This window comes from Aythya ferina (assembly GCF_964211825.1).
Source record: "Aythya ferina genome assembly, chromosome: 1".
NCBI lineage: Eukaryota > Metazoa > Chordata > Aves > Anseriformes > Anatidae > Aythya > Aythya ferina.
This window is the reverse complement of record NC_140296.1, coordinates 124,383,561-124,402,124: the sequence shown is the minus strand read 5'-3', so window position 1 is coordinate 124,402,124 and position 18,564 is coordinate 124,383,561. Positions and strand designations below refer to the sequence as shown.

Below are 18,564 nucleotides of genomic sequence, written 5' to 3'. Positions count from 1 at the left end.
TTCAAGACAAATTCCATTTCTAGGCCTCTGATAGGGACAGGAGAAAGAAGTCTTGAGTTATGTTGTGTGGTGGCTAATATGGAGTGTTTACACTGACTTTCTTGTGTAACAAAAATCGTTTGAAATGTGGCCTCAAAGAAGGAAAAGCTATTAAACTAAACTGTATTGTTAACCTTTTGTACCAACTGAAAACCGTTTTAAATTTCAGAATTATGACTTAAATTTTTCATTAAATTCTAAAAAGGTTAAAATTAAAATATAAACATAGAAACCCTGCAACTTGCTTGCTTTGGTTTGAAAAACTAAATTGTGTCTGCTACAATTGTGGTTAATTTGTTTTGGACCTACTTCTTGGAACTTTGTCTTTTTTCCAGCTCTCCATTTTTTCTGGTAAGTAATGTTTCTTCTGGACTAGTATAAAATGGGAGGAAATTGATCCTCTAATGAAAGAAAGTATTAATAGTTAACTGCTAAATACAATATGTAAGTTAAATCTGTGTTCTTTCAAAAGGCATGGTTAATGCGATATTCTTTGAAAAGGCATAAGGCAACACTTTGTTAATGCCATGCAATATCCAAATTTTGGTATGTGGAAATATGCAAAAAAGACTTCTCCTTTTTTTCGTTTCTTACAAAATAAAGATATAAATTATAGGAATTACTTTTCAAATTAAGACCAGCAGAATTCTGAAGGTCTGCTAGCTATTTCTGAGGAGTATGTAGACAGTAAGTAAAAGCATGTATCCAAAGTATTTTTCCCCACATGCTGTTTGTATGATGGATTGAATGTGGAAACTCTTCTATGCTAGTGAACATGAAACTGTCTGAGTCTTTGACAATACAGTAGAAGCCTGTAGCACAATGGAATATCCAGCAAAATATGGACTTAAAAAAAAAACAAAAACCGAAAAACAAAGCAACACAGTGTTAGTTTTTGGTGTGGCACAGAAAGGTCCCAGTAAACTTTCTCTGTACTTTGTTTTCCAGTTTGAAGCTGCATGGGTGTTGACAAATATTGCCTCGGGAAATTCCCTTCAAACTCGAATAGTGATCCAAGCAGGAGCCGTCCCCATCTTCATAGAGCTGCTTAGTTCTGAGTTTGAAGATGTACAGGAACAGGTAGAGATTAAGAATTGTGTTGTTTTTTTCTTCTTTTAAACAAAGAGGTGTACAAGACTAATAAAAGTCTTGTCGCTTTAGAGGAAAGTATATTGTTTGGCAGTTTTGCACAAGAGTCCGTTTCTACCTAGCCTGAGTTTAAGATGCAAGTGTTACTTTTTTGTTTTTCTGGAAATATGTTTAACTACAGCCAATGTGGTAATGCATTTTGATCTCTACCGAGTCAGTGTTTTTCAGCTTACTGAGGAATTCAAGAAACCTTGTTTAAAATCACTTTAGAGTTGGAAAGATATGTGTGTTACTCCTGAAGATAAAACATTACGGGAATCAGTTCTCATGAAATGTAGGAAAAGAAGTCAAAAGTGTAATTAAGCATGCTGTAGGTCGGTTGGATGTTGTCAGAAAAAGGTGGTGAAGCAATGTAGTTTACTAAGCTGATGGTTTTTACTGTGGGAGTCGGGCTGACATGAAAGAATAGATGTGATCTTTATTCATAAATTCAGCTTGAATGCCTTCCTTACAAATTAGATTAATATCCTTTAAGGCCCAAAGGGGTTAGTATAAAGCACAAACCAAACACTTGACTAAGTAATTTCCACTTGAGGGCCATAACTCATGTTTGAACTATGTAGGATTTTTAAAAGACATCTAATCTTGCTTTAAGTACTTAAGATGGTGAAATATTAATCATATTGAAGAACAGATTTTCAGCAATTCATAATTGTAGCTTTTACATATATATATCTCTATAAATTTGTCTAGCTTTGGGTCCAGGTGTTAGCTCTGTTTTCTTTCCTATAGCTTATAATAGATGATAGTTTAAGCTTTTCTTGGGCAAATTAAGTTAAAATCTGAATTCTTATTAAGGATATTTCTTTTTTTGTGTGTGTGTGATCCTTTTCTGAACGTTTCTTTGTTTCAGTATCTTTTTGCGGTGGTGAAATAACGAGCACTGGTTATTCCAAGTAGTGTTGCTCCATCAATGCTGTTTGCAGAGGTGGTACCTAATATTAACTTCGACTTGATTCTTCCCTGCGTAAATATCCAAGATGTCTTTGAGGGCTCTTTTGCCACAGAGGCTTGCTGTGAGCTCAGGTTAAGCTGATTATCCAGTGTGATCCATTGTTCTTTGCAGAGTCACTGACTTCCAGGGCTCAGTTCTCCATCCTGTGAGTGTGCCCTCTATTCTGTCTTCATAGATGTCTGACCTTGCATTTGGCTGTATTGAGATGCATGATTGGAAGAGTCCAACTCATAAGTATTGGATCGCTTTGTGTAATTTGCTGTTCTATCTTACAGCTGGCACAGAGTGTGCCACCTGTACTTAAGGTTGCCTAACATTTTACACAAGACAGACACGTTTTTCCAGCTGCTTGTAGCTTTCCACTCTGTAACTTTCAGTTGGCAATGGCCTGTCTCAGGCTGAATAATTTTGGCAAAGGTGTTTAAAAAAAGTTTGGTTGCCCCAGAAAATTATGTTCAAGGAAATAAGTATTTTTTGTCATTTTTTAATCTTTCTTTGAGGAAACACCTTTTTTTTTTTTCTTTTTTTTCAGAAACTAGAAATGTGATGGGGAGCTTCCTGAAATGGTAGAGATGCCATATTCTGCCTGTGTGAAAATCAGTGCAGACTTAGCTATATGATAGAAAAACTAATTTTTAGAGCCTGTTTTTAGGGGGGTGGCATTACTTTACAAATTCAGCCATCACTTGTAAAGTGCTGTTCCTGCGGAATGGTTGGTGCACTGAGTGTAGTAAGGGCTACTACATTTTTTACTTCTAATGGTCTCTTGTGTAAGAGCTAACTTTTTATTAGGTTGTTAGTGTCATCCTTGCTGATGTTCAGAGAGCATGTGGGAAGATCCAACCTGCTTTAGAATGAATTGTGCAGCTTTCAGCCTTCAGATATGTGTGAATTAACAGAAGAACTTGGGGGGGTCACAGTTAAGTTCCTCTCTGACTCTAATAAACTGATATATTAAAGTTCAGATTGCAGGCAGAATCAGTTATAGCTACCGGAAAATATTATTCTGCACAGTTCAGGTGTTGAGTCCATGATCTGTCTGTCATCAGTAAGTCTCTGACTACAAGTACAAAATTGCTTTTTGTAGTGAACTGCTAGAGAAGCTAATGCTGCAATGTTACCTACACCTTTTCATAATGGATTTCTGTGCTGCAGGTGTAGAGGTTGCAGCCCTGCTTAACTGTTGACTTTTGGTTTAATTCAGGTCAGCTAAGAAAAAGAACAAAAACCTGTTCTTTCTGACAGCTTTTAAAAAGAAAAAAGAATCCTTCACTGTAACATATAATAAAATAAAAAATAAAGGCATTAGGCATATACATGTTAGCTCTTGTACTTCTGCATTACAGAAGAGCACTAAGTACACAACTGCACACTGTTTTTCTTAATAACTTACATCTCATTTTGCATGTGTATGGATCATTGCCCTAGTTACAGATCAGTGAGTAGTAAAGGAAGCTTTTAATTGTTACACTGTGCACTTTTTGTTAAAGTTAGAACACATTGTAGTAGATGGAAAAAGGCAGAGATTCTTATGATTAAGGAGGTTGCAGATCAGATTTCTGAGATAAATGTATCTGCCACATAGTGTCTAATGCTGAAAAAGTTTTCAGTGAGTGGATACTAGTTATGTCTTTTTTGAATGCTCTGTGTAAAATATTTAATTTCTTTTTGTAGTTACGTGTAACTTGGCACATTTGCAAGTGACTTTTGCAATTAGATTTTTTTTTTTGAATGGATCTGGTTCTGGATATCTCAGGCTAGATTTCCAAAATTGAAGGATTGACCATTTTGGCCATAATTCTCTCCCCTGTAATCATCCCGTGATTCTTATATTGTCTCACAGGAGAACTGTGCAGATGATTATTTTGCAATCCACTCTTGCAACAAACTATAGACTTATAGGAAAACACAGAGAATAAAACTGTGTTTAGGGCATGCAAGCCAGAAGTCATGCATACAGCCATATAGTAAAGTAGGAAGAGAAAAATTAATATTGAAGGCTGTGTTTAGTAAATCATTCTTTACACTAAGTGATATAGTAATTCTGTAGAAGGAAATCTAAGTAGTAATACTGTTTTGAATATGTATCATAGTATAAATTGAAAATAACTCATTTTGTGATTTAATTTGTCTTAATGGCTAATCGTTATCAACTGATTTTGTCATCAATAGGCTCACACCATTGAATTTTTCTTTTATTTGAAACTTCCCTTAGCAGTTGTTCAGAAAAACATACCAGTTCACCTTATCTAATCATGATTCTTTCAGCAGTCTTTTCATATTTGTAGGCCAGATCTAATGTATTGCACTGTTTTTGCATATGCTAGTGTCAGAGTTTGGTGTGATACTAAATGGTTGGTCTTACAGAAGTCAGTGAGGGATCTTTATAACTTTATTTATTAAACAATATGTATTTTAATGAAATCGTAGCTTGTATCTTTTTACAAGATCTGTTTCCCATTAAGCTATGTAGGCTGACATTTAATTACTCTACCATCCTTTAAACTCTTGGATTTCCTTGTTCAGGTTGTATAACAGCCTTTCTTGGACATTCCCCTTAATTAGTGGTCAAACTTTTCCTTCCAAAGAAAACAGTTTTATTGCAGATGCTTCATCTCCATTATTTATAAAAACTTCTTGACTACATCTTTCTCTCTCTCTCTCCTTTTCCCCCACCCTTATCCCTTTTCACCCCCTCTCCATTTTCAGTATGCTGTTTTTTTTTGAGATTTAGTCAATTGCATATCTCCTAACCTTCTTCTACTTCTCACAATTTATTTTTCCTTCAAAATGCATTTAGAAATTTAGAGATGCCAGCCTGAAGTTATTAGTATTTAAGGACTTCATCAAAGCCCTTTAGGCATGCTTTTAAGGTTGATGTAGTTTCAGTGCAGTCTTAACTGCAGTTCGATCCTGAAAGTCCTTTACTGCAGGCATATGTAAAACCCAGTTGTCAGCTTGGGTTCCCTTGATGAACGTAGCATTTCCTTCAAAAACCATACAAAGCATTATGCTCCATGTCTGAGGTTCCTGAGATCATCTTTCAGTGACAGATTTGTCATTCTGCTTTGCACCTGAAGGGTAGCTGGTGGCAGGAACATGCTCAGCTGCCCTACTATCCTTTGGGAATGTATGTGTTTTCTGCTAAAACAACCAGTTTGTTTTTCCCTCAATATTTTTCCATTTCTAGTTGTATCACTTCTTTCAATAACTACTGTTTGGCAGAGTTGACCTGTGAGTCTGGTATCCAAGATCTGTTCTCTGGCTTATACATCAGCAGCCCTACTAACTAGGTCTTAATAATCAAAATTGGGAAAAATAACAACAAAACAACAGTTGAGGCATGAGAATTAGATACTTTCTCTAGTTATTTTCATCATATTCCAGTAATAAGTATGATCAGCCTAGGGGCTGAAAGAAATGTGTTTTCTTTGTTGGGGCATAGCAGAAGTAATTTCTTGGCCCTCTAGTATCCTTCCATGTGTGCACTAGTCCGATTGCATTTGTATGTAAGCTAATCTTCAATGTTTTCATCCTAGCATTGTTAGATCTGTTTCCCCATGTCAGCAGCCAAAAGTGAACAGTGTTGATTCATAACATTTCTTCTCCACAGAAAGGCACAGGCTTCATGCACAGTTGGTGGTTGGCTTAGCTCTTGGTTTCAGTATTCAAACATGTAATGAAATACGTGGTTGAGAGCCTTCAGAATCCAGGGAAATCCATCCTGCTGTGGATGGAACAACTGTCTGGGTAGATGGGGGGAGAGCAATGAATGTTGTCTACCATGACTTCAGCAAGGCTTTCAACACTGTCTCCCATAACACCCTCATAGGCACACTCAAGAGGTGTGGGATATATGAGTGGACAGTGAGGTGGGTCAAGAACTGTCTGGATGGCAGAGCTCAGATGGTTTTTCTTTGCGGTGTAGTCTAGTTGGGGGCCAGTAGCTAGCAGTGTCCTCCAGGGGTCAGTGCTGGGTCCAGTCTTGTTCAGCTTATTCATCAGTGAGTAGGTGACAGTGAACAGAGTGCACCCTCAGCAGGTTTGTTGATGACACAAAACGGAGGAGTGGCTGATACAGCAGGAGGCTGTGTTGCCATTCAAAGAGACCAGGACAGACTGGAGAGTTGAACAGAGCCTCATGAAGTTCAACGAAGTTAAGTGGAGAGTCCTGTACTTAGGGAGGAATAACCACAAGCACCAGTACAGGCTGGGGGCTGACCTGCTGGAAAGCAGCTCTGTGGAGAAGGACCTGGGAGTCCTGCTGGACAGCAGGCTGACCACGAGCCAGCAGTGTGCCCTTGTGGCCAAGAAAGCCAATGGGATCCTGGGCTGCATTAGGAAGAATATTACCAGCAGGTCAAGGGAGGTGATCCTCCCACTCTGCTCAGCCCTGGTGAGGCCACACTTGGAGTGTTGTATCCAGTTCTGGGCTCCCCAGTACAAGAGGGACATGGAGCTACTGAAATGAGTCCAGCAGAAGGCTACTAAGATGATGAGGGGACTCGAGTGTCTGTCATGTGAGAGCAGGCTGAGAGAGCTGGGCCTGCTTAGCCTGCAGAAGAGAAGGCTGAGGGGGATCTTATCGAAGTGTGCAAATATCCAGAGGGATGGTGTCAAGAGCATTGGGCCAGACTTTTTCAGTGGTGCCCAGCAACAGGACAAGAGGCAATGGGCACGCAGAAAGTTCCAGCTAAATATGAGAAAACAATTCTTTGCTGCGAGGGTGACAGAGCTCTGGAACAGGTTGCCCAGAGAGGTTGTGGAGTCTCCTTCTCTGAAGATACTCAAAACCCGCCTTGATGCCATCCTGTGCAATGTGCTCTAGGTGACCCTGCTGGGCAGGGGGGTTGGACCCGATGATTTCCAGAAATTGTTTCCAACCTCAGCTATTCTGTGAGAAGTGGAGAGTTGTCAGAAAGCAAGCTTATTCACAGAATGCACCATATAGCTCACTGTTACTCTAGAAAACTTGCATTTTACTGTTGCTGACTATAGGGGTTGTCCAGCATTGCATGAGAAGCCACTAGAGTTGACTAAAGAGTGAAGAGTATTTTACTAGAGTAAAATATACTGGAGGCTTGCAAAAAAACGCACTTGATCACTAGCAATAAATCAAAACTTACACAGTTCTACAAAAATCCATACTGTCAAGGGAGCATTTGCTCAGTTTGTATACAACTTGATATTGGTTCAAAAGACTGCAAATCTTAAAATTATGGGTTCTTTTAGTATTCAAGTCTGGATGTGGCTAGTGGAAAGTACTGAAATTAATTTTGTTAAGCTTGACATTTTGATAAATTTAATGAACTCTGAAGTTTGCTGGAATTAAATACCCTCTTACTTTGACAGCTATCTAGAAGAGAAGATAAAAATATTTGCGATTTTGAGAATGAAGCCAGAAGTGTTAGGGCAGTCAAGCCATTTGCATCTTGAGGAGTGTGCATCAATGGAAATCACTGAATGTTAATCAGACAGAAAAGCTGAAGACACTTGTCAGTGTTCACATGTCTTCGTGGAAACCACAGTGAAGCTTTGTGTTTGTAGCAGTGTCTGATAAGATGAGTTTAAATGAGCTTGATTTATGTGCCTCATTTATCTGAAGGCTTGAAATGGTGCCTTGAGGAAAGATATTCTCCTTGTTGGACTGTACTCTGTAGTTATACTAAAGATACTTTGCATCAGTGTAAGACTCAGAACTACTGGAGGTTAGCATGAGATTTTTTCAACATCCTCTGTTACCAAATCCTGTGGTGTCAGACTATTCAGTCAGACTTATTTGCCCTACACACTCAAGAGTAGGAAAACAGTAGAGAAGTTTTAGGACTTCACTTGCCAGATTTTCTGATGTGAGATCTGCTGTTGCAGAACCAGTCTGTCATTTAGTGTCAGAATAGATGCTTGACAACAGTAATAGCCATTTAATCCAATCCTGGAAGTAGAAACTACTATAATGGCAGTCTACAGATGAGTGAAATCAGTTTTCAGTGGGTGTAAGGGTGTCCAGACAAGGAGGCTGCATTGTTTTACAGTTACCCACATGTTCAATACAAGGAGATTATTGCAAAATCCGCCCCTCCCTGCTTTTACTGTGATTGACAAGGTTGTATAGAACCTGCTGAAATCTGAAATTGATTCCTGCCTAGGGTTTCTCATCACTGCAGAAATACAAGTATTGCAGTGAGCAACGAGCATGGCTGCTTACAGTTATAATACAAATGAAACTTTGGCGGAGCTAGCATATGGTCTGTCTCTTAAGGTTTTTTTTTTTTCTTTTCTGGTAGCTCCCATCTTGAGCCACAAGGCTGCCAGACGTAACATTATACTTTAATTTCAGACAAACTGTTGTGACAACAGTTGTAAAATAATAAGAATTGAAATGAAAAATAAGCTTTCTTTTGAAGATTAGATTTAGAGGGACATTCCAGAATAGTAGTAACAGTACAATTTCACAGCATAGGACCATATAGCCTGGTACTCTCTGACTGTGGCTGACAACAGAAGCCTGAGAAACATTAGGAGAACAAAGCAAACTAATCCTTCTCCACAACAGTCTCCTAGTCTGTAACAACTTGCAGTGTGGAGACTTCTATCAGTCTATCTATCTATAGTACAGAGGAACAGTTTTTGTATTTTGCATCTAGCAGCTGACAAAATGCAGATACAGATTCTTTTATATACATTTTATTACTTTGCTTCAGCTTTATTAATTTTACAGAGATCTGCTAGTGGTTTTTTGACCTGTAGAGTGGCTGGAGGAGAATTTTCTAGGCTGGAAGAGGAGTCACTTGTATTTTAAAGTCGCACCTCTTTTTTGCCATCTTTTAAAAACTTGTTACTATAGAAATTTAATGCAGTTAACCAACTGACATACTTAAGTTTATTTTAGATTATCTGAGAATTTCTTTTAGATAACAAATAGGGCTTATTCTATTTGTTTAGAGGAATATTTTATTTCAAGTAGAGACAGAAAAAATGTATTTTTTTTTTTTTTGGTGGGGAATCTAGGTATGTTCAGTTAAATGTTTACACACTGCTTTTTACTGAAATAAATAGCTGTCAACTGAAGAGAAATTTATCAAAGACATGCTGCTGTAGCACGTGATAAACAGGATTGCTTTAGTCCTCAATATGCAGCAACTTCAATTGGAAGTATTTCCAGTGGCTGTATAGACTTTGCATAGATCTTACCTAATAAACAGATAAATGTCTCTGTTTGATATGACATTTAGCCCTCTGTTTACTTAAAAAAAAACAAAAAAAAAAACCAAAAAAACAAAAAAAACGTAAATGTTTCATATACTTTCTTGTGTGGCAAAATGTCTGTAAATCACATGGAATTTGTAAAAGTCTTTTATACTTGTATAGACTACTTCCTGTTTTTTTGTTATAGCTCTTGTGTAGTAGTTGACAGTGATATCAAAAGCACCATTTGACCCAAATGTTGTAAATCTAATGAAATCATTCATTCTCTTCATATTATAACAGATAACTAAAGAAGCGTGAAATCTATTTTCTCTTATTTTTGATCTTGTTCCTCAAGATGAGGGCTTAGAGTAATACTGATGCCCAAGGGAGGAAATAGATGTCCTTGTATTCTATCCTGCATATGTCTAATAGCCAACACTGGTTCTGTCTTCTGTAGCTCTCTTAAAATATAACAATGACCATCTGAACTTTTTGAGTATTTTATCTTGCATCTAAATCATCATTTTCATCTTTCTTGGTATCAGCGTTCTTAATGTGACTGTGTAAACAAAGCACGCTTTAATGGCTTCTTAGGAAATACTAATATAAGCTGTTGTACACATCTCTGAGTAGATCAAAACTTGCTTGACCTGTGCTTTGAACCAGCTCTGAAGCAGGGGATGTGTAGAATTAGTGTGTTACTGAGCCTGAGGAGATAAGTTCTCATGTTGTGGGTAGAGTAAGGTTATGTCTGCCTGCAGAGTCTTTGGAGACATACTTGTTGACTGGTTCGGTACTCCTCTTAGATCTGCATTATTATTCCTGAATCATATATTGAGCTTGGGTGCATATATATGGAACTCCTAACCAGAATGCATTCCCCTGTTGTACAGTGTCTAGGGTCTAGTAGTGAGAACAGAGTATCTCCCACTCTAATACATATACTGAATAGGTTGAATTGTGAAAATAAAAACAATTACTCTTCTGTTCTTCATTGCAGGCAGTGTGGGCTCTTGGCAACATTGCTGGAGACAGTACTATGTGCAGAGACTATGTACTGGACTGTAATATCCTGCCCCCTTTACTGCAGTAAGTCTGTTTTAATATGTTCTTCAGAATTTTGCTCAAGTGCCTGATGAGACTGAAGTTTGCTTTGCCTTGAAAAACAATTATTTATTGTGGTGGACTAATCAGTTTTCTTTATGGGGGCTTCTTTTTTAATGTACCTAAAAGGAGATGTGTTAGGAGTGGCTAAACTGAAGCTATTTTATTCTACAGTGTGTGTGGGTGCCTGGGACTATTACAGAATTATAGAATAATTTAAAATGACCTCTGGAAGTCATCTAGTCACATCCTCTCCTCTTAGTAGGCGAACTCAGATTTGGTTGCTCAGCCACTTAACTAGTCATGGTTTAAGCCTGCAGGCAGTTAGGAGTCATGCAGCTGCTCTCTCACTATCCCCAGCTGGGATGGGGGAGAGAATTCAAAAGGTAAAAGTGTAAGAACTCATGGGTTGAGATAAGGACAGTTCATAAAGTAAAAGCCACACGCAATCAGGGCAAAACAGGGAGTTCATTCATTACCCATCAGCAGGCAGGTGTTTAGCCACTTCCAGGAAAAGAGGGCTCATCATGAATAACGGTTTCTTGGAATGACAAAAGCCATTATTCCAAGTGTTGTTCCCCCCCCCCCCCCCCTTTACCCTGGCTTTTATTGCTGAGCATGATTCTATCTGGTACAAAACATGTGCTTGGTCAGTTTGGGTTTGGCTGTGTCTCCTCCCAGCTTTTTGTGCTCTCCCAGCCTCCTTGCTGGCAGGGCAGCACAAATGGTCATTGCACTGCTCTGCAACAACTGAAAACATTGGTGTGTTATTGGTGCTATTTTCATTAAAAATCTAAACCACAGCATCATACAAGCCTCTGAGAAGAAACTTAATTCTGTCCCAGCTAAAACCAGGACAGTAGTTGAATTTGGAAAATCATACATAGATTCTATAACCACACAGAGCAACCTGTTGCAGTATTTGACTGTGGCATGGTGAAAGGACAGTGTTCTGATGCCTAATCAGAATTTTCTCTGGGGTTCTACCCTGTTGTCACAAAGGCATAGGCATGGTATAGGATAGCTATCAGAAAAAGAAAACAACTTGTTACAGTTGTGGAAAAATTAGGCCTTGCCTTAGTGCATTCCTCCTAGGCCAAAGAACACTATGACTAGTAATTTCTAAGCTGTCAGGGAAATGCCTCATTTAAAGGCTTCCCACTGTTTGCCTTAATTAACCAACTGCACAGACATAGTTGTGCAGGAGTGATCTCAGATGAGGGGATGCACAGTGTACCAGAGACTGGAGCGACTTCGATCAATGTGGAAGTCCTAACATAAGAGGGTGACTTTGGTATGCAGATACCGTAAAGATGTCAGTATTACAGTACAACACACTGTTGGCATTCCTGTGTCTTACGGAGCAGAAGGTGAACCCTGCAGATGGTATGTGAATATCACCCTGTAAAAACTGCAGAAAGGTACTGGTTTGGCATGACCTGTAGAATTTTTGGTCTTACAAGAACGTAGTGGGCAAGACTTACGCTGGGACTGGAACCACTATGCACAGAAAGTCTGTGAACTGTGGTTGCTGTGAGATAAGTGACTGTTGGAAACGTCTGGGAAACATTAAAGGTGGTTGTATGTGTTCTCTAAGTTCTATTCTCAGTCACTAGTAAGCTTAACAAAGAAAAGTCTATAGTAGAGCTGATTGACTGAGACTGACACGTAAATGACTGTTCAACAAGAGTATTTTTCAAAACTATCTACACATACTTCCACATAGAGTAATTTTGTCACAATTCCTATGCCTCTTGACTGTTGATCTGCCATGTCAATATCTAGAAAGTTAAATGAACGTGATTTTAGTGTAATAGTATTTGTTCTTGCCAGGATACTAGTATTCACATGTCTGGCATGTAGATTAGTATCCAGCCATCAAGCATAATTTTCCTCAGGATGCATTTTTATACAAAAAAAATCCAGCGTATTTTTCCCTTCCATCAGTTAAAATGTAAGCCTGAGTTCACGTGAATGAATCAGGCAGCTGACCCTCCTGGGTTGCCTGGCTTTGATTTTGAAAAAGTAAAACTTGGAATTTTTGTTTGTTTTAGATTGCTTTCAAAACAGAACCGTCTCACCATGACCCGAAATGCTGTATGGGCTCTATCCAACCTCTGCAGAGGAAAAAATCCTCCTCCAGATTTTGCCAAGGTAAGAAATATCTGAAAGGAAATATGTTGTGAGGTGGTGGTGTCCAAATAATCAATAAAGGTGGTGAAGCTTAAACTATACCAGAAACATTTCAGAGTTGCTTTGATACAATGTATTGGCTTCTTACCAACTACTGGTTTTAGTCTTTTTGGCAGATATTCACAACACCACTGTTTTGATATTGCTGCCTCCTAGTGAATTTGTTGTTGTTCCTATATCAGAGATGCCCATTACACAGTAGAACAAAAAACTCTGCAACATGGCTGCTTTAGTGCAAAGTATGACATGCCTTAGTGGACAACTATGAGTTAAAGTTGCCAGATACTGTACTGTAGAGGCTGAAGAACTTTCATAGTGCTTTTCTGCTGACTCGTTCCTCCATATTTGTGTAGCTACAGCCCTGCACAGAAGTGCTACAGAGGTCTGCAATTTTCCTAGTACATGAGCTTGCTATATTAGAACCATTTGAGTTGGAAGGGACCTTAAAGATCATCCCTGCTATGGGCAGGGACACCTTCTACTAGACCAGGTTGCTCAAAGCCCCATCCAGCCTAGCCTTAAACACTTCCAGGGATGGGATGTCCACAGTTTTTCTGGCCTCATAGTGAAAAACTTCCTATTATCTTATGTAAATCTTCCCTTCTTTAGTTTAAAACCATTCTCTCTTGTCTTATCACTATAATCCCTGATAAAGAGTCCATCCCTAGCTTTCCTGTAGGATCCCCTTTAGGTACTGTAAAGTTGCTATGTGTTCTTCCCAGAGCCTTGTCTCCAGGCTGAACAACCTCAGCCCCTTCCGCCTGTCTTTATAAGAGAGGTGCTCCAGCCGCTCCAGACCCTTGATCATCTTTGTGGTCCTCCTCTGGACATGTTCTAATACCTCCATGTCCTCCTTATGCTGGGAGCTGAATGTAGCACTACAGGTGGGGTCTCATGAGAGCAGAGTAGAGGGGGAGAATCACCTCCTTTGACCTGCTGGCCATGCTTCTTTTGATGCCAGTGAATAGTTCTATTGCCATGTACAGAATTAACTGACATTAATAAATATTCTTGCCCTTTCAATTGTGTAACGTACGTATCTATTTTTAATGTTCTACAGGTTTCACCTTGTCTCAGTGTGCTTTCCTGGCTGCTCTTTGTTAATGATACAGATGTATTAGCTGATGCCTGCTGGGCTTTGTCCTATTTGTCTGATGGCCCCAACGATAAAATCCAGGCTGTGATTGATGCAGGAGTCTGCAGAAGACTTGTGGAACTGCTAATGTAAGAAATTCATTCTAAGCAAATGCATTAATCACTTCTTTCCCTAAAATCAAGGTTGCTTCAACAGGAAGTATAATTAGATATATCCTGAAATTTAATAATTTTCTAAAAAGCAAGATTTGAGTTTTATAATTTTACCTGTCTCCACTCATGAGTAACAGAATGTAACTTCTTCTGGCCTAGTTCTGTTCTTTCTAAAGAGATTTTCCCACATCTGACAGATGCATTTTTGTAACATTTACCTAAAACCAAGAAACAATAGATTTCAATGATGTAAATTAAAAATGCAATTAAGGCTTGTTAGATTAAAGCAAATCTGTCATTGAATTAATGAATAGAATGTGTTATGTAAGATAATGTTTTTTTGTAAAGAAGTGTTTTCATTTCAGAAAAAAATCTTTAGTTTTTCCTTCCAGTCCTGATTTTAACGATGGTGATGGGAAGATGCAGTTCAGGGGCGAATGCATATGATGGCAGAATATGGTTAAATGATTGTTTACAGAGGGCTGTATTCCTCTGTCTCATTATTTGCCTTTGTGCACGCTACATTAAGTATGTTACATAGTTGATTTTTTTTCCCAAAGATGCCTATATTCTGAGGTATTTGTATTTTTTTAATCTCATATTTGAATTTTTATGCTGCTAAATGATATGTAACCCTAGAAACAGTTACCATTAGTTCAAAATCAAAATGTGTGTTGTTTCAGGTGACGAGTTAAGTCAGACTTAGCAAGGAGGTTTTCCCCTAGCTCATATTCCTTCCTTGAGGAGGTAAAGATGATAATAATTCAGGATGGTTAACACTTCAGTCTTTCTTTGGTAATTCTAGGCACAACGACTACAAAGTAGTGTCTCCTGCCTTACGAGCTGTTGGGAACATAGTCACAGGAGATGATATCCAGACCCAGGTATGGATTCACTTTCTCTTGTGTTGTACCCCTGTTCATCTTTTCAGTAGTGATTAAACTGATATAACCTACTCACAAGCACGTTGTCCTGTTTCTTTTGAAGTTTGAAAGTGAAAACATTGACACTAGTTGTTTCAAAATATGTATTAGTTTTCTTAGGTTTTCTCTTCAATCCTGAACTGCTGTTAATTCTTACATAATTGTGTCTGGGATTCTGATGTAGCTGTCCAATGCTCTTTGATATTTTTCTTTTCCTTTCTGTTTTGTTTAAAGCTAGTCTTCCTCTTGTGCTGAATTTTATGCTGAATGATGTAGCATGGTGGGGCTATCGAGGTCCTGTTGTGTTTGACACCAGTAACAGTGTCAACATATTCTGTGATGAATATACCAAAAAAGAGTGGTCAGATTTTGGATAGCATGTCACACAATCTGGGTACATTCTTGGAGAAGTATTAGGCAGTGGCTCCCACCACTGTGTTGGGATTAAACTGGGAGCCAGGAACCTGATGCCTCAGACGTACTACTCAAACAGGCTTGCTGTGGTGGGCTGCTTTGTTAACGCTGATGACAGAAGTGGGATCAAGAAGTGGTGGTAGCTGCAAATGAGGTGGTGTGTGCAGTGAGGAAGTGACATGGACATCCAGGAGATAGTGATAGAAACTAAATGTGTGAGATGATTGGAAGAGTCTGGAAAAAGATGCTTTCAGTCAAGTGTAGATGCATAAAGCATGAGATTTCCTATGCAAAGCATTGAACTGCTTCTTCTATGTAAATTATGCTGAAGTTAAAATTCAATTTCCTCACCTTGAGGCTTGTTCAGTGCTTATTTCTTGGCTTGTATAAGTGTATCCTTTTGAATTTTATTGCTCTCTGACAGTGAAGTCAGAGACAAGGGTAAGTTAGTCAGCAGCAAGATAATGTTTGAATATCTTGTCACTAGTGCTAGAGGAGGTCAACATGTTTTTTTATTGTTACTTCGATTGTTGGGTAGCTAGACTGCATTGGCATTTTTGTATTTTCTCAGTGGCTATTTTGCAGATTGCTCATGAGATGTGCTTTGTGATTTCATAGTGTTGTTTTTCTAAGTAAAACCCCAAGGGATCACTAAATCATGTGTAATAGAGATAATTAAATAGTGCATTTCATAAACTGAAATCTTAGAGTTCAGTTCAAAAACATGTTTCAACTCCTTTGCATGCTGGTTTTTTTTTTTTTTTTTTTTTTTTTTTGTTTGTTTTTTTTTTTTTAAGAAGAGCATACGTAAGTGTTCCTAAAATTCTAAAGAATATTTAAAGGAAGATAGCTTGATGATCCTGCATGCAGACAATGTTGCATGCTAAAGAGGGGTCCAGAACACACTAAAATCTCTGCATGTAAACAGATCTTGGAGGGAGAAGGAAGAGCCCAGCTTTTAACAGTCAATACGTTTCTACCAGTTGCCTAAAGAAGGTTTGTGTACAGCCTCAAAACACAGGCCTGCTTTTACCTAATGTCTCACTTGCAACAATTAATAATTGCCAGTGCTTGAAAGATGGCATGTATGAAGAAAAAAATAAACCTCTCTTGTCCCGGCATGTATATATAAGAAAATCCTAAACCATAACCTTTTTTTTTTTTTTTTTTTTTTTTTTAAATTCTTAATTTGCAATGGAAAGTTATAAGAATATGTAAAGAGTCTGAGAGGAGGTAGTAGGTGGAAAGGGGGAGAGTGATAAGCAAGGGAATCCACATATTTCAAGATTAGAAATTATCACCATTACTTAGCTGGACTGTCTCATCCTTTTCACCTTCACAAGCAGGCTGAAGAATTTCTCAATAAGATTTTGCATCACATGGTCTTTGTAAGCTGCCTGCTTTTGCTATTCAAGGCAAAATTACTGCGTTTCTTGGTAGGCTCTTCAGATTTTTGACTCTTAGAATATGGCAATTTAATTAACATTTAAAAAAAAACCCACAACCTTCTCTTCTGTGAAGTTCCAATTTTTTACTTTTTTTTTTTTTTTTTTTGCATCAAGAATTGCCCACTCATGTCATTGGGCACAACACTGGCAATTGTCTGCTCCGCTTTGCCAGCTGATGTAGGAAACAGAAGTAGCTGGAGCTTCCAGATGTGCAGAAGCACAGAAGACCAGAATATAGGAAAATACTGGTGTCTAATTTTTGTTGATCATAATGGTGTTAGTATCTTGGTATGTTCCGGTGATAATGAAGATGTGTTGTCTTATTTGAACTACTCAGTTGTTTTTCTCATTAGCTTTCCTGCATATAAAATGCAAACATTTATTTTAAAAAATAGAGCAAAAAGTAAAGCTTTTGGGGAAATTATCTCGATGGCATATACTTCCTAGCTTTTGAAGATAACACATTCCTTATTTCATGTAATTCTCTATTCTAAATTTCCTCTAAGATTTGATTTTTTTTTTCCTTTGTATTCAGGTAATTCTGAATTGTTCTGCCCTGCAGAGCTTACTGCATTTGCTAAGCAGCCCTAAAGAATCTATCAAAAAGGAAGCCTGCTGGACAATATCTAATATAACAGCTGGAAACAGAGCCCAGATCCAGGTAACCTTTTCAGCTATGATTGGTAATCTTTGTCTTGCAGGCTAGAAAGAACATATCAGGTGGTACAACACAAACTATACAAATTATGTTGTGTATATGCAACACAAACTATTTTTTGCATTGTATATACACAATTATATGAATATATAATTATTTATAAGCAGAAGTATATTACAGATTTTGGGGATAATTAGAATATTTCAATGCCTCAGTCATCCCTCAGATGCAATTTAGAATTATTTAATTTCATAACCGTCCACAGATTATGGGAGGGAGGGGAGGGGGCGATAGTCATGCTAACGAATGACAAAAGTGGACTAAGCTCAAAAAAACCTTGCTTTAAATTATTCGCTTCATGCCTTTGACAATTATGGTATAGGAATCCTCAAATAGGAAACAAGGAAGCTACAAACTTTGAGAATCAAATAACTTTAGATGTTTCTTGATTTCACCACCAGATATGGACCAACTACATTGTAAATACTTTTAGTCGTAATTATATATTTTTATAATTGCTAAAATTGGCAGTTGTGCTTAGCCAAATCAAAAACATGCTTTTTATTAAACTGAGCAGTAGTAGAGGATGTCTAACATGTTGCTGTGGGGTTTGTCCTTCCTGGCTGTACCAAATGTTGCAATCCTGTCATGTTAAGGGGTAGCACACACAAGCGAATGAAAGTCTCAGTCAGTCCCTTATGTCAATCTTTACAATAAGGCCTCCAAAAGACCACATATTTGTTCGGAATCTGGACTTAGGTTCAGCCATCAGGAGGAAGTCCTGGGACTTGTCTCCCAGTGAGAGATTGACCATCTCCTCTACAGGTTTTTTTTTTTTTTTTTCTTAGACTAGGAAATGAAGAAACTGTTCAACACGTTTTTGTTTTCCCTGGGTGTGAAGTTTTTAAGAACAGCCATGCTAAGAAATTTTTTGTTTGGCTTTCAAGGAGAACATCTTTCCTTATTTTTTTCCAGCATTGCCCAGGGAAGTAGTTGAGTCACCACTCCTGGAGGTCTTCAAGAAGGGTGTAGATGTAGAACTTAGTAGCATGGTTTCGTGGTGGACTTCTCAGTACTAGGTTAAAAGTTGGACTAGATGATCTTAGAGGTCTTTTCCAGCCTGAATGATTCTATGATTCTTTGAACTGATGGAAAAACAAGATTGTAGTGAAACCAGGCTGCATCTGATAAATGTACTAGGTTCCCATCAAGCTGGTTGAATGAAGGTTCCTTGCATAAATCAAA

At 38.2% G+C, this 18,564-nt stretch overlaps 1 protein-coding gene across 1 annotated transcript in view; it reads left to right on the top strand.

The window, feature by feature from the left end:
* The window catches only part of KPNA1 (karyopherin subunit alpha 1), a 53,830-nt gene that overhangs the window by 16,711 nt on the left and 18,555 nt on the right, over window positions 1-18,564 (top strand). Inside the window, exons 6-11 of the mRNA XM_084501201.1 lie at window positions 988-1,119; window positions 10,332-10,420; window positions 12,490-12,589; window positions 13,689-13,852; window positions 14,682-14,760; window positions 17,197-17,322. Of these exons, the coding sequence (XP_084357327.1) occupies window positions 988-1,119; window positions 10,332-10,420; window positions 12,490-12,589; window positions 13,689-13,852; window positions 14,682-14,760; window positions 17,197-17,322 (690 nt within the window). The remainder of the gene's footprint in view (window positions 1-987; window positions 1,120-10,331; window positions 10,421-12,489; window positions 12,590-13,688; window positions 13,853-14,681; window positions 14,761-17,196; window positions 17,323-18,564) is intronic.